Source organism: Paramisgurnus dabryanus, chromosome 7 (assembly GCF_030506205.2).
Source record: "Paramisgurnus dabryanus chromosome 7, PD_genome_1.1, whole genome shotgun sequence".
In the NCBI taxonomy this organism is placed as follows: domain Eukaryota; kingdom Metazoa; phylum Chordata; class Actinopteri; order Cypriniformes; family Cobitidae; genus Paramisgurnus; species Paramisgurnus dabryanus.
This window is the reverse complement of record NC_133343.1, coordinates 19,398,141-19,411,738: the sequence shown is the minus strand read 5'-3', so window position 1 is coordinate 19,411,738 and position 13,598 is coordinate 19,398,141. Positions and strand designations below refer to the sequence as shown.

The window sequence follows — 13,598 nt, the reverse complement described above, 5'->3', positions numbered from 1 at the left end:
GTAGTAGTCGTTGAAGTACTCTGGTGTTACTATCGTTTTAGGCTATGTTTACATTAATGCGTTTATCCTTTAAAACGCGTTACTTTTGCTACGTTTACGCCTTTCATCTACACTACATCACCATTTTCGACCCTCATAAACGGATTCGTTCGCAAACCCTGAAGACCCTGTTTTAGTTTGAGAACTCAGACGTTGCTCTGAGTGTAAATGAACGTAGACGGAGTCTTATGTAAACGAACAGCTGATGTTAACCTGACAATGCATCATTTTCAAAGTAAAAATTATTTTATTCATGTAAATGTTGGTTTGCAACGGAGGTTTTGCCAAAAATAGTAAACATCTACCAACCAGCTATTATAAACGCTATATCGGATTGTTTTAACATGTATCCTTATAGATAATGTCTGTTTTATATTGATGTTTGAGTATTGTTGGGTTTAATGTGTTTATGTTTTGTTTAAATTTAGTTAGCTTACGAAAGATAGACTGTAATTTTAAACGCCATATAGGCGTTGTAAAGGCCAATATGAAGGGAGAATTGTAATGGGTCAGACATTATTTTTGAGTTTAATTTAAGTTTTGTTTGCTACTTTAAAATGAATTTCGTTTCAGATAATTTGTCTCTTAATTTTAATCGATGTTTTGTTGATAAGTTTTGTCAATATAAATTAATAAAAACAATAAACTCAACGTCATTAATATATAATGCTCGTTTAGGCGCTTGCGCTTTTAGCTATTCTGTGTTGCTAGCGGAGGACGTGCACGGACCTCGCACACTTTTAAAAATTAATGCAATAAGCATTTCTGGTAGGCTAAAGCAATACTTCACCTCTTACTATGTTTGATTGAAGTTTGAATTTGCTAAAATTAATTTTTGCTTCAAGTTCGCTACTGTTTAGTACTGTTCACTTGAATGCTTTCTTTTTAAATCATAAAGACCTTTCTCTTTAGTTATAAAATCAAAATTAACCTATTAATCATATTAATATGTTGTAGGGGGGAGATAGAACAGTATAAGACTTTCCCAAACACATTTTTATAGGTTCAAAAATAGTGTCTGTTATAGTTGCCAGCAAAGGACCCAGGTATGACTTTTTGTCAATATCGCACACCCCTAGGCTGCGTAAACGCGCAAAGGTAAGCTATTATTAGAGTAATAAGTTATTTTACACTTTTATGCGCATGCCCAGTTACATGATTGGTCATGTTTCATGCATTTATGGTGATGTATAGTGTGGATGAAGATTCTTTTTAAAATGCCAGTATAAACGAGGATCGTTTTCATTTTAAAATGCCGTTTTAAAACGCAAATGCTCTAATGTAAACATGGCCTTAGTCAGCACCATACGAGATCAGCCCTTACTTGTGGTGCTATGAACATCTTGTAGACAAAAATATAGCTTTTTTAGTCATTAATAAACATTAGATAAGTCTTGACAATATACAGGTTGTAAAGCACAGTAAAACTGTAGACCCCAATTTATAAAGGTGTAATTGTGCACCCAGCTCTTTTCATCTTCTCTACAAAAAATGACTTGACAATATACAGGTTGCCAGATAGTGATGCAAGAAACTCTGTTTTAATATAAATGCTATTTTGTTCTGTAAAAATGCCCAGAAAATTCTAATGGTTCTGTTTCTTGGTGCATTTTTAGCACGAGTTGATTGACAGCCTCAGCAGGAAGCTGCAGGTGCTAAGGGAAGCTCAACAGAGTCTACAAGAGGACGTTCAGGACAACAATGCTCTTGGGGAGGATGTGGAGGCCATCGTACAGGTTGTCTGCAAGCCTAATGAGCTGGACAAGTTCCGAATGTTTGTCGGCGACCTTGATAAAGTGGTCAACCTTCTGCTGTCACTGTCCGGACGCCTGGCCAGAGTGGAGAATGCGCTAAACAGCCTGGAGGAAGATGCTTCGCTGGAGGAGAGGGTGAGGAAGTGCTAGTCTCAGTGTTTGAATGGAGGGGAGCTGGGGACCAAGCATTGAGGGACCCTTGTAACACGCTCTCAATATAGATGTTACTCTGAGGGGATTCAACAGATAATCGAGCTGTACTGTTAAATAACCTCTTCACAAAACCAATGATCTTATTTTATTTATCCCACATATGCTCCCAAACATATTCAAAGAAAACAACAGATATAAAGAAACCACTTCATGAGTCTTCAGAACACTTAAGTTTAGATGATAATTTAAAGTTTAAAGTTGAGAGCAATACTTGAGTCTGATGCAATTATTAAATCCCCAATTCCACATTGGTAAGACAAAGTTAACTGGAATGCTGTCCATAGGCCTGCTGTCCTCAACAAAGTCAAGAGGCCACAGCAATAACAGTAACACTCCACAAATTAAGACACCAAATTAAGACACAACGATTCCTCCAGAAGATAGTTGCCAATAACAAGCTTCACTCAATACATTGAGGTTTTTGGTTCTTGCCATTTACAACAAAAAGTCCTTTAGTAGAGCAGAAACTCAAAGAGTTTTCCACAAAAAGACTTTTGATGCCATATCTGAGAGGGAGCACAAACACATGGTTCTCCTCTGCCAAACAAATCTGACTTAAGGGCTCGTTATAGTTGTGCATAGGTCCTACAGCGTAGCCGCAACGGCGTTGGTTACGCGTCGGTTTTCATTTATACTTTTGTGTTGTTGTCCACGTCGACGTGCAAACACACACGCTGGTAGGCAGTATCCATGCGTGTAACCACAGAAGCAGCGCGACTGTCAAAGAAGCAGCAGCTTGGCAAGTTAACCCACAAACGAAGAAGAAATAAACAGCGACTTTTGTTGCAGTTTTAGTTAAATCACTCCTCAACTTGGCTCATCTTTGTTTTTACCGTCGCAAACAGAAATACATGACACTGTTTTTTACCTGACGGGAGGGGTTCTGGTGGACCAATCCCGCGCTTGCAGTCTACGTAGAACTGACGCGCTGTTAAAAATTTTGCAAGGGGCACGTCAGGCTACGCACAGGCTACGGATAACCTACAGCTTAGAGCTTACGCGCAACTATAAATCGGGCTTTACTCTATGGTAACTGGGCATATATGCATAATTCCCCATTAGCGCCCCCATGTCACTCTCGATGGTATTACAGGTGAAAAACAAAAAAAAACAAAGGCAATATTTAAACAAAAAGACTTAAATATCTTATAAAGCAAGTAACATTTCATGTACGTTACACCCTATAAAGCACAAAAATATAAAAGAAGGAGGTCCCCTGATTTTTAGTAAAATACTACAAATTCTTGTGCTGCGCTGCCACACTATGCATTATTTGTCTCAATTTGGCATTAAATGAATCCAATAGATTTCTGTCGGAAATGAATGTAAACCCTCAATTGCGCCTCACACTGTTTTCTGGAGGAATTGACAAATTGTTTTCGATTAAAGGGATAGTTCACTAAAAAATGTAAATTCTGTCATTATTTACTCACCCTCATGTTGTTACAAACCTGTATACATTTCTTTGTTCTGATAACCACAAAGTAAGATATTTTGAGAAATGTTTGTAACCAAACCATTCATGGACCCAGTTTACTTCCAAAGTATTCTGTATTCCTACTATGGAAGTGAATGGGGTCCATGAACGGTTTGGTTTCAAACATTCCTCAAAATATCTTCCTTTGTGTTTATCAGAACAAAAAAAATGTATACAAGTTTGAAACAACATGAGAATGAGTAAATGATGACTGAATTTTCTTTTTTGGGTGAACTATCCCTTTAAGGATTGGGTTAGGGACTATTAAAAAATTCTTCTTAAACTATTATTACTTTGATAAAAAATGTCGATCCAGGATCACATCTTGTTTTATGAAATCACGGCGACTTTATAATGACGGAGGGTTTGGCCGGGGGGTGGGGTTTAGCTAGGGGACCCCACGTAATATTTGATATAATTCAAACACTGGCTAGACTGAAAAGATTTAGCATTTGGTGTTACCAACTGATAGCTTTGTTACCACCACGTTAGTTTTTGTAAGAGTATCAAGCTTTTATGTTCAAATGGACATACATTAGTATAAACAACAATATATAGTGGAGAAGAACCTGACCTTACGTTATCATCTTTCATTTGCAGCGCACATTGACAGAGAAACGTAAACTGCTGATCCGCCAACACGAGGACGCCAAGGAACTGAAAGAGAACCTTGACAGGAGAGAGCGTGTGGTCTACGAGTTCCTTGCCAGCTACCTGCCGGAGGAGAGGATGGCTGACTATGAGCACTTTGTGAAGATGAAATCAGCTCTCATTATTGAGCAGCGAAAACTCGAGGATAAGATAAAACTCGGTGAAGAGCAGCTCAAGTGCCTGATGGACAGTCTGCCGCTGGACCAAAGAAGTTTCTTCTGAGAATTTCAAACACGTTTCATTTATTGATCCAGAGCAACTCATCTGACACGCCCTAAATAACTGGGCCCCATAGATAAATACTGTAATGTGTTCTGTTTGCCACTAATGAAATTACACTGCATTGTGGTTAGATATTATGCCACCAGAAAAGATACCACTTTTGCAAGACTTAAATGAAGATTTAAGACTCTGACAGTGCTGGGCACTTCAGATCATGATTATATAGATAGACCACACTGTGGTTGTTACCCGTTTTTAAGTGTCATCTAATCTTATGCTTTTCTAAATGTTACACGACCCATATAATTATATGGTGAACAATTATTACGCTTTTCACTTTTTCTGAACTATTTAAATGAAGACCGTGGCACTGTTTGCACAGGACACGTAAGTGCTCTTGAAATTTAAACTTGCTTTGGTTATCAACTCTGTAGGCCATGGTCAATCACTGTGCTGTAGCTTTTTTTAACCACTAGAGGGCAATGAAGGACACATCCTCAAAATCTGTCCCTGAACCTCCAACACAAAAGCATCATCAAATGATTAAAGGGGTCTTCATTTCAGTCACATCAGTCTTTCATCACAAATATGCTGTGATGACATTTACATAAGGAGGATTTCGCAAACTGCAAAAAAAATGACTTTTCGATGGTGAATTATTTCCTTTGATGTGCATCACTATCTTGGTCCATGTTATTTTTAGTAATTTATTTTAGCTTTTTAAATCTTTGTATATAACTAGAGCAGGCTAGTATTGTATGCCTTCACTTAAAATAAGTCAAGCAAACTACCACTTTAGTCTTTACGCTTTAATAGACATATCACCGTAAATGCATTGTAACATCAGAAATAGGATTGACTGTAAGTATTTTGTGTTTAAAGAACTCGAGAGACTTGCCTGAACTATATAATATTGTCATGCTATATAAAAAAATCATCTCACTAAGGATTCATTGCTTGTCTATAAAATACCAACTGCCTTTTGCTTCAAGTTTGTGTCTGTGTCATTTTTAATTTTGCATGGTTGGTACAAAATGATATCGAAATCATCTCAAAATCATATATTAATTCTAAACTCGTTTCAAGACATTTTTGTAACACAAAAATATATGTTATGCAATAAGTGATGATATCCTTGATATTCCTCAGCTAATTATTATATTTCAATATGACCACATGTCGCATAATAGGGGAATCAGGTTGTGGTGTTAACATGGAGGCCTTCATACTGTCATTGAGACTTTTAAATCTGATTTGCTTTAATTAATATTAGATTTTCATTAATATTTAACTCCAGACAAAGAACTGTTGCATTAGCCAATCAGGAGAAAGGCCAACATATCTGTGAGATAGCCTACACATTATAGCATTAGATTATAGACTTCTATACTTAGAAATAGCGTGAGTAGATTTCTGCTATTATCTAAGGTGCAGATATGGTAATAGTGACTTGAGTTTAAACTAGTTATGCAATACCACAGATATTCAGATGGCTATATTACTTATGATCTAAAAAATGTTTGGTTCTTTAACACAAGGCATGTTTAACAATTAACATTATAAAGGTATGAAATTCTATAATTGCCTTTAATCATTATACTGTAAATACTTTCAATGGAACAAATGAGTTCTATAGGATTTTAAAATTGACCCAATGCTGGGTTGTTTGAACCCAACTGCTGGGTTATTATTCCCCATGGTTTAATAACAACAACCCAACATGTGTTCTGTCCAATATTTATCCATTATGGGTCAAAAATAACCCAGCCATTGTAAGAGTGTACAGCACAATCTGTAACTTTTGTCTTTTAAATGTGCAAAATGTTTTTGATGATCTGCCAAATTATTATTAGGCTGCATACCTAAAAACTAAAGATCAGAGTTCATAAAAGCGGCCCACAGAACCTTCAAGATTTGAAGACGAAAGAATGGGTCAAAATCACACCTGAGCGATGTATGAAAATAGTTTCTCCATACAGGAGGCGTCCTGAAGGCTTTTGTACAAAGCATTAAATACATTTCAGTAAATATGTTCAGTATTTTTTCCATGTGTCATTTTACGTGTTTCCACATAACTTAATTTATGGACATGTATGGTTTGCTGTTTTAAATGTTTATATTGCATGGATTGTTACCAACATCTTTCATGTCAATAGTTTCTTTAGAAATATGTTAACTTAGAAAAGTAGTGACATGTTCAATACTTATTTTACCCACTGTTTCTGACCCTTTATTTACCATGATGTTGAGATCCATCTTTATACATTGAGGACTACTGTGTATATACATACATATACACACACACACATATACAGACAGACATATATATATATATATATATATATATATATATATATATATATATATATGCATTTCGCAGATTCTGTAAACTTATGAACTTAGCTTGAATATGTAGAACTGCACATCAATATGTAAAAACCAGCACACTGATATGACAAGTCAAATGGATGGCAATAAAAGTAATTTATTGATTTTTATTGCTTGATCCCCCGCCCCCTTTGTAAATATGTTCAGTATTTTTTCCATGTGTCATTTTACGTGTTTCCACATAACTTAATTTATGGACATTTATGGTTTGCTGTTTTAAATGTTTATATTGCATGGATTGTTACCAACATCTTTCATGTCAATAGTTTCTTTAGAAATATGTTAACTTAGAAAAGTAGTGACATGTTCAATACTTATTTTACCCACTGTTTCTGACCCTTTATTTACCATGATGTTGAGATCCATCTTTATACATTGAGGACTACTGAGAGACTCATGCAGCTATTACAAATCCTGCAACCATTCACTTATGCTAAAGAAGATAACATTAGCATAAATTCAATTATTATTCTGTGTTTTGGTCTGTAGGTAAAAATCCATTATTATGAAATACCTTTTTAAAGAGTAACTAAACCCCTGGTCAGAGCCTGACTCCACCCACTGCAATATTTGAAAAATGCAAGAAAAGTGGGCAGATCCCAACGGAGATAGAGGGGACGAACTAAGTGTGTGGTGAGATCGTAACAAGGGCGTGGTGAGCTTGAACCTGCTTACGTCACGAGTCATTTCTTGGACCCAACATCCAATAGGAAAATTCAACTGCAGTAGCCACCGTTCAACCTGAAGAGGGCAGCACTCAGACGTTTTTACACCATATATTGTAGTATTGAAACACTTTATATCCAAATGTCAAAAAACTTACTAAAATCAATGAACAGCACTAATAAAGCATCATTCTTACAGATCACTAACTAAAAAAAGTTGGTTTAGGGTTTAGTTACTCTTTAATGCAGTACTTAAATAAATAAATAAATAAATAAATATATATATATATATATATATATATACATACATATACACACACACACACATATACAGACAGACATATATATATAATATATATATATATATATATATATATATATATATATATATATATATATATATATATATATATATATATATATATATATATATATATATATATATATATATATATGCATTTCGCAGATTCTGTAAACTTATGAACTTAGCTTGAATATGTAGAACTGCACATCAATATGTAAAAAGCAGCACACTGATATGACAAGTCAAATGGATGGCAATAAAAGTAATTTATTGATTTTTATTGCTTGATCCCCCGCCCCCTTTGTTCCATTTAATGGATATTGTGCATCAATCATTAACCACGGCTGTGTTTGACTTGTGTGTGTCAGTGGGGAAGGTTACTTTTTCCACTGGTTTTGTTAGAGTACTGACGGTGAAGAATCATACATCTGAACTTATATACTTATATCTGTTATATACAGTTTTAAAGTGACACTGAACTGTGATGTACAAGTTCAAAGATGCTTCAAAGATTTCAAAATCTTTTAAAGGTAAGAAAGGTTTTTTGTTATTTTTTAAGGGTATAAACATTAGTGACGTAGTGTATGTGTTCAGAAATCGTTTTACGTGCCCTTTGCTGAAAGGTTATAATTGAAAAACATAAGCTCGATAAATTGATGTCAATCAACAGGTACTTCTCTGCAGACTTTTATTTACAGATTTTAGCTATGTACGCTGATATATGATATAAGCAGGTACTGACTTAACATTCTTTCATTTTTGTTTATTTATGGGATTTTTTTTATTAATAATTAATTTATTTTTGTGGAAATGCTCTGAGGAAATTTTAAAGAATATGTTGCTTTTCTTTCCGCATCTCTGATTACTTGCGTCAAAAAAGCTTACTTTCAATGTCCTCTGTTTATCCTGGAACATTCCACAGCCGCAGGTGTGCATAGAGCCAGTTAGGAAATCTCTCTCTCTCTATCTCAACCCCATCTGATATGTTACTTTGCTCTTCCTCCATTGCTTCGTTTCACATGCAAAGCCTTGTGCTTGGCCTTCGATGTCCTTTTCCTTCCTCTGGAAAGTTGCTTCTCAAGTTTTACACAAGTTTTAAAAAAATCTCATCCTTAGAAAAGTTCTTTTGTGTTTCAAGGGAGCACATTGTACTGCATATTGCAACCATTAACTTGTTTTCTATATATATTTATATCCTTGAATCCTGCCTGCGTCATGTCTCAGTCATGGCTCCTTTACTTTCCTGTCATGTCTTTTTTGTCCTAAACCAAAAGGCCCCTAAAAACATCAGTGTCTAAAATTTTCTTTTGTTTACAACCTTTCCTACATCCTTAATGACTTTTCACAGATGTAAACAAGCATGCATGTTAGCATAATTTTGGTTGATAAATCAATTTCTTACTACTTGTTTGTAAAGTCATATGAAATATTACAATTTGTTGCCATGACAGAAGAAAGTAAGGTATAGCGTACAGCCAGCCGGTTGCTATCGCAGAATAAATTTGAATTAATCAGTTGTAAATAAAATATTGCATATGTTGTTAAGCATGTTTATATTGAGATATGTTTACATATTTTAATTAGCAAGTATAAAACTGCACCTGTCAAGATGATCTGCAGAACCCGGATAAGGTTGTGTTGGTTTGTGACTAACAAACCTCAGAATGTCATCACTGGACAATCAGAATTAAGTATTCCAGAGTGCTGTGTAGTAATTTAGATATGGACATTTTCATGGTCAGTTTAACCCTTAATCAGTGTTTGGGGTCCCAGGGGACCCCACTGGACTTTTCCTTCATTTTTTTAAGTGTTACCTTCATCTCAGGGGCATGAAACTCTGTGACTTTTCCTAAACTATCTAAATATCCACAAAAAACAGGGATTAATTTTGTAGTTCTAAATGTGTGTAAAATAATTACCGTTTTAGGTGTTCAGGGTCAAAATGACCCCACATTAAAAATGAATGGGTAAATGAAAAAATTCATTTTGTTTGTCAAAAAATGTAAAGTAAATCCATTATAAATCTGAAAATGTCTACATATACTGTAAACCACGGTCTGGCCAGTGGCCATAAAAAGTGGAACGAACTTTCCATCTCATATACACACACAAAATACAGATTTTTAAATGTATTTCAGAATGTTTAAATATATATTCACAAAATAATTATCATAAAGTTGTGAGGAGAAGTTGAAGCATCAAGAAAAATTGAGTAAAAATGAAATGAGTCCCTATGGACCTCTATTGATATACTTATTTTGTGTTTTCAGCTATGGCAAATCCTGCACACAACATTAAAACTACAATGAAAGATGGGAAAAAGCAATGTAATAAAAGTATTTTTAGGAAATAGATTTTAGAACAAACATAAAAGCAAATAGGCTATAAGGGAAAAAAGAATCACAGCATGAAAATTATAAAATACATGTTAATTCATATTCTTTACATTTAACCACCATGAGAGCTTGTAAAACTGCAGTGTTAAATGCAATGGTGTCAAAAATTTGGGTGCACCTATCTTTTGTGCTGGTGCACCTAAGAAAAAAAGTTAGGCGCACCAGTGCAATCAGTGCAAAAAGTTAGTGTAGAGCCCTGATTATAATTTCTTAAGTTTTTCCACAAACCAGCAGATGTCATTATTCTATCCCTAACACATAGAGCAATGTCTCAAAAAAAATTAGGATTTAATTAAGATCGACATTTAAGTGTTTTTTTCTTTAAAAAAGCATTTTTCATGAGCCAATTTATGGCTTAGTTAAGTAATTGTGCAGTAAATAGGTAAAAAAAACTTCAACATTTGCACAAAAATAGCATAAATGTATAGTTGAAAAGTACATTTAAAAGAAGATATATAGTTTACATATAAAAAATTTATATTTCTTTATGCAATCGCTCTTTAAAGGTTTAGGGTCTATTAGACCCCAAAGACCAAAAACGTAATCATTTTTGAACACTGATTAAGGGTTAAACCAACGTTTGGATTTGTCTTTTTCTGACCCAACTATGGGTGTATACAACCCATTAACTTTTTGAGCGTAATAAGAGATTTTTTTCAAACTAAAATCACATCTTTCAAAGCATTTTATATTTTAGCATTCATAGGCTGGCAGCATTTACTTATTTTATAAATGCCCTTTTGAAATACATTTTTGAATAAATGAGGCATAAACAAGCCACAAATGCTGTCGATTGAAGGGCAGTTTCCCTAACATGGTTTCCAGGACCAGGTCTTATTTATATTAGGACATTTAAGTAGTTTTTGCAAATTGTTAAGACTTGTCAGTACAAGGTGTTTTTAAATAAAGTCAGCTCAAACATGCATTTTAGTCTGGGACTAAGATAAGCCCTGTCCGGGACACCACCCCTAAGAGTACTTTAAATTGTAACATGAAATATTACTTAAAGGTAAACAATGTCCTTCGCCAAGAGCGAACACAACAATAACACAGAGTTAAACACCACGTTAAAAGCTTTTTTGTGAGTTAAATTTCATTTCATTTTTACAGAAGTCGTATAACAGTAATGCAGGCAAGGTGTGAAGTCCAGGGTGCAGACCTGAAGACAAATCTTCGCTCCATGGTGTTGGTCTATTATTTGAACCATGGCTTACCTGGCCCATTCAGCCCACTTCCAATTCGTGGGTCTGGTGCTTGGCTTTGTAGGATGGATAATCACAGCGTGCATTTCAGGAGTGAATGACTGGAGAATATGGTACGTGGATGATAAGTCTACCATCACTGGAGGATTGGCCTGGGTTGGTGTGTGGAGAGCCTGTTTCAACAGCCATGTTTTGGGCTCCTCTGAATTCTGCAAAAGTATCAGCCTTACAGACTCCTTTACTCCTCCAGAGATAGCAGCTGCCCAGATACTCTGCATGACTGCTATTGGCGTGGGTGTGGTCGCAAACCTGCTGGCTGGATATGCGGTGAGAAACGCATACTTTGGGTTTGACGATGGACACGTGAGACTGGCCTTTGTGGTGGCGGGTTCCTTGTACTGGCTTACTGCAGCATGTTCATTGGTTCCTGTCCTCTGGAATATGAGTTCTGTGCTGGCTAATCTTACTATAGACTTCCCATCAGACTTCTACCTGCCTCCCGCTCCATTAAAACAGGAAGTTGGTCCAGGGATTGGCTTTGGGATTGGATCATCAGTCATGCTTATTATAAGTGGCCTACTCTTATTGTGCTTCAAGCATCCAGGCAAAACCAAAAGGCATAAGAGTGGAACAACTGAACATTTTAATAACACAAACATCAGGGCTGAATGCTCTTTGAGTACAATTAAAGAGTTTAAAGATGAGGGTAGGATCAACCCAGCCTTTGAAGGAGAGTAAAATATTTAGCAACATCACTTTACTGGAATGACTCTAAAGGTGTAAAACGCAAATCCTAAGGAACTTTGTTGAACTCTTGCACAGTATTGACCTTTAAAGTCCCTGTGAACATGAAGTCGCAATCGACTTTACTTCCATATTGTGACATATTTCCGAGTGAAATGGAAAATAGTGGGCAGGTTTGTGTATTCCACTGTGAATTGATTGGACATAACCTAGTAAAGAAAGCATTTCATTCAGAAATGGAACTTGCAGCAGACTAAAAGTTGGAGGGGCGGGGTTACCAGATGCTCCACCTAAGCCGTCTAGCTGACATCGTCAGGGAAGGATCGCCATAAGAAAGCGGAAGTACATTTTCAGATTTTGAGGGCACATGAACTGATAAATTGTTTATAATGAACACCGAATATTCCATTAAAAATAATAATTGTCAGTTTTGATTTCATGGGGACTTTAAAGCTGAATATCTGAAACGCAATTTAAATGCTTAAATTATTTAAATGCTTAAATTATTTAAAGTACTGACTGAGTTATAATAAAGGTCACAGTGTACATTTTAAACAAATGTTTATTTGTGTGAAAATGATGCCTAATACAACAGTACCCTTTTAAGTCTGTGTAATGTGTCATTTTAAATGTGTTCTCAATTTGTCACTCCAATAGACTGTAATAAAAGAGATCATTTTTTAAGCCAATAGTAGGCGGTGCCTGCCGTCGCCATCTTAGCGCACGTCAACACGCATCACTCGCGGAAATGTAAAATGGGTAAAGAAAAAGGCGGGACGTGGCTGAAGCTGAGGTGGCTGGTTGCTAAAACCATGCCCACCTAGCTCGACTCTAGTGACAGCAGTGGCTGTTCAACCGTCACTCAAGTGGCCACGCCCTTAATTATGAAGAACTTTAAGGCTTAATATAATTTAAACGGATAAGTTACAAAAATATTCATCCCCCTCACAGTTGTCATGCAGGGCAAAATTAGCTATACAGACCAAAAACACTTTTTGTACCCGGCTGTAAACATATTTGATTCCTCTCTAAAGATGGGCATTTTAACATCGGGGTCTTGACTCCCTTTTGGAGCCAGCCTCTGGTGGCCAGTCGATAAATTGCAGTTTTAATCACTTCCGTATTGGCTTCAACAGAGATAGGAAGGTTGTGGTGTGTCACACCACATAATATGTGTTATTAACCACGATTGCCCGCGATTGGGTTACGCCGCATTCACACACGGTCCGTCAGCGTTAACGCTTAACGGAAGGCTTGTCTGAAGCGTGGCCAACAGCCAATCACTGTGGCCGCAACACAAGCTCCGGTCTTCCATAAACGTAATTGGCTGGCTCTGCCTAGGTTATTTGCATAAGGTGATATGATTGGCTGACGCACGCGTTGCCGCTTGAAAAGTTGAGAAATTTTCAACTTCTGCCGCGAGCAACGGCACTGACGCGGCGCCGACGGATCCAAAATTCAGTTCGCCAACGCTTGACGTCACCCATTAAAAGTGTATGGGAAGAGTCAACGCTTACGCCCCGTGTGAATGCGCCGTTAGGGG

General features: G+C 36.3%; 2 protein-coding genes across 7 annotated transcripts in view; both read left to right on the top strand.

Annotated features, from left to right (window-relative positions):
* The window catches only part of shroom2a (shroom family member 2a), a 56,369-nt gene extending 51,022 nt beyond the window's left edge, over positions 1-5,347 (top strand). For all 6 annotated transcript variants that reach the window (XM_065240451.2, XM_065240434.2, XM_065240449.2 and 3 more), the window contains 2 exons: positions 1,656-1,928; positions 4,084-5,347. In XM_065240451.2, the coding sequence (XP_065096523.1) occupies positions 1,656-1,928; positions 4,084-4,356 (546 nt within the window). In that variant the 3' untranslated portion in view covers positions 4,357-5,347. The remainder of the gene's footprint in view (positions 1-1,655; positions 1,929-4,083) is intronic.
* A 2,741-nt stretch (positions 5,348-8,088) lies between these two features.
* Positions 8,089-13,141, top strand: cldn34a (claudin 34a). Its single transcript, XM_065240464.2, has 2 exons — positions 8,089-8,243; positions 11,220-13,141. The coding sequence occupies exon 2, from the start codon at positions 11,315-11,317 to the stop codon at positions 12,047-12,049; it is 735 nt and encodes a 244-aa protein (XP_065096536.1). The 5' UTR covers positions 8,089-8,243; positions 11,220-11,314; the 3' UTR covers positions 12,050-13,141.
* The last annotated feature ends 457 nt before the right edge of the window (positions 13,142-13,598 follow it).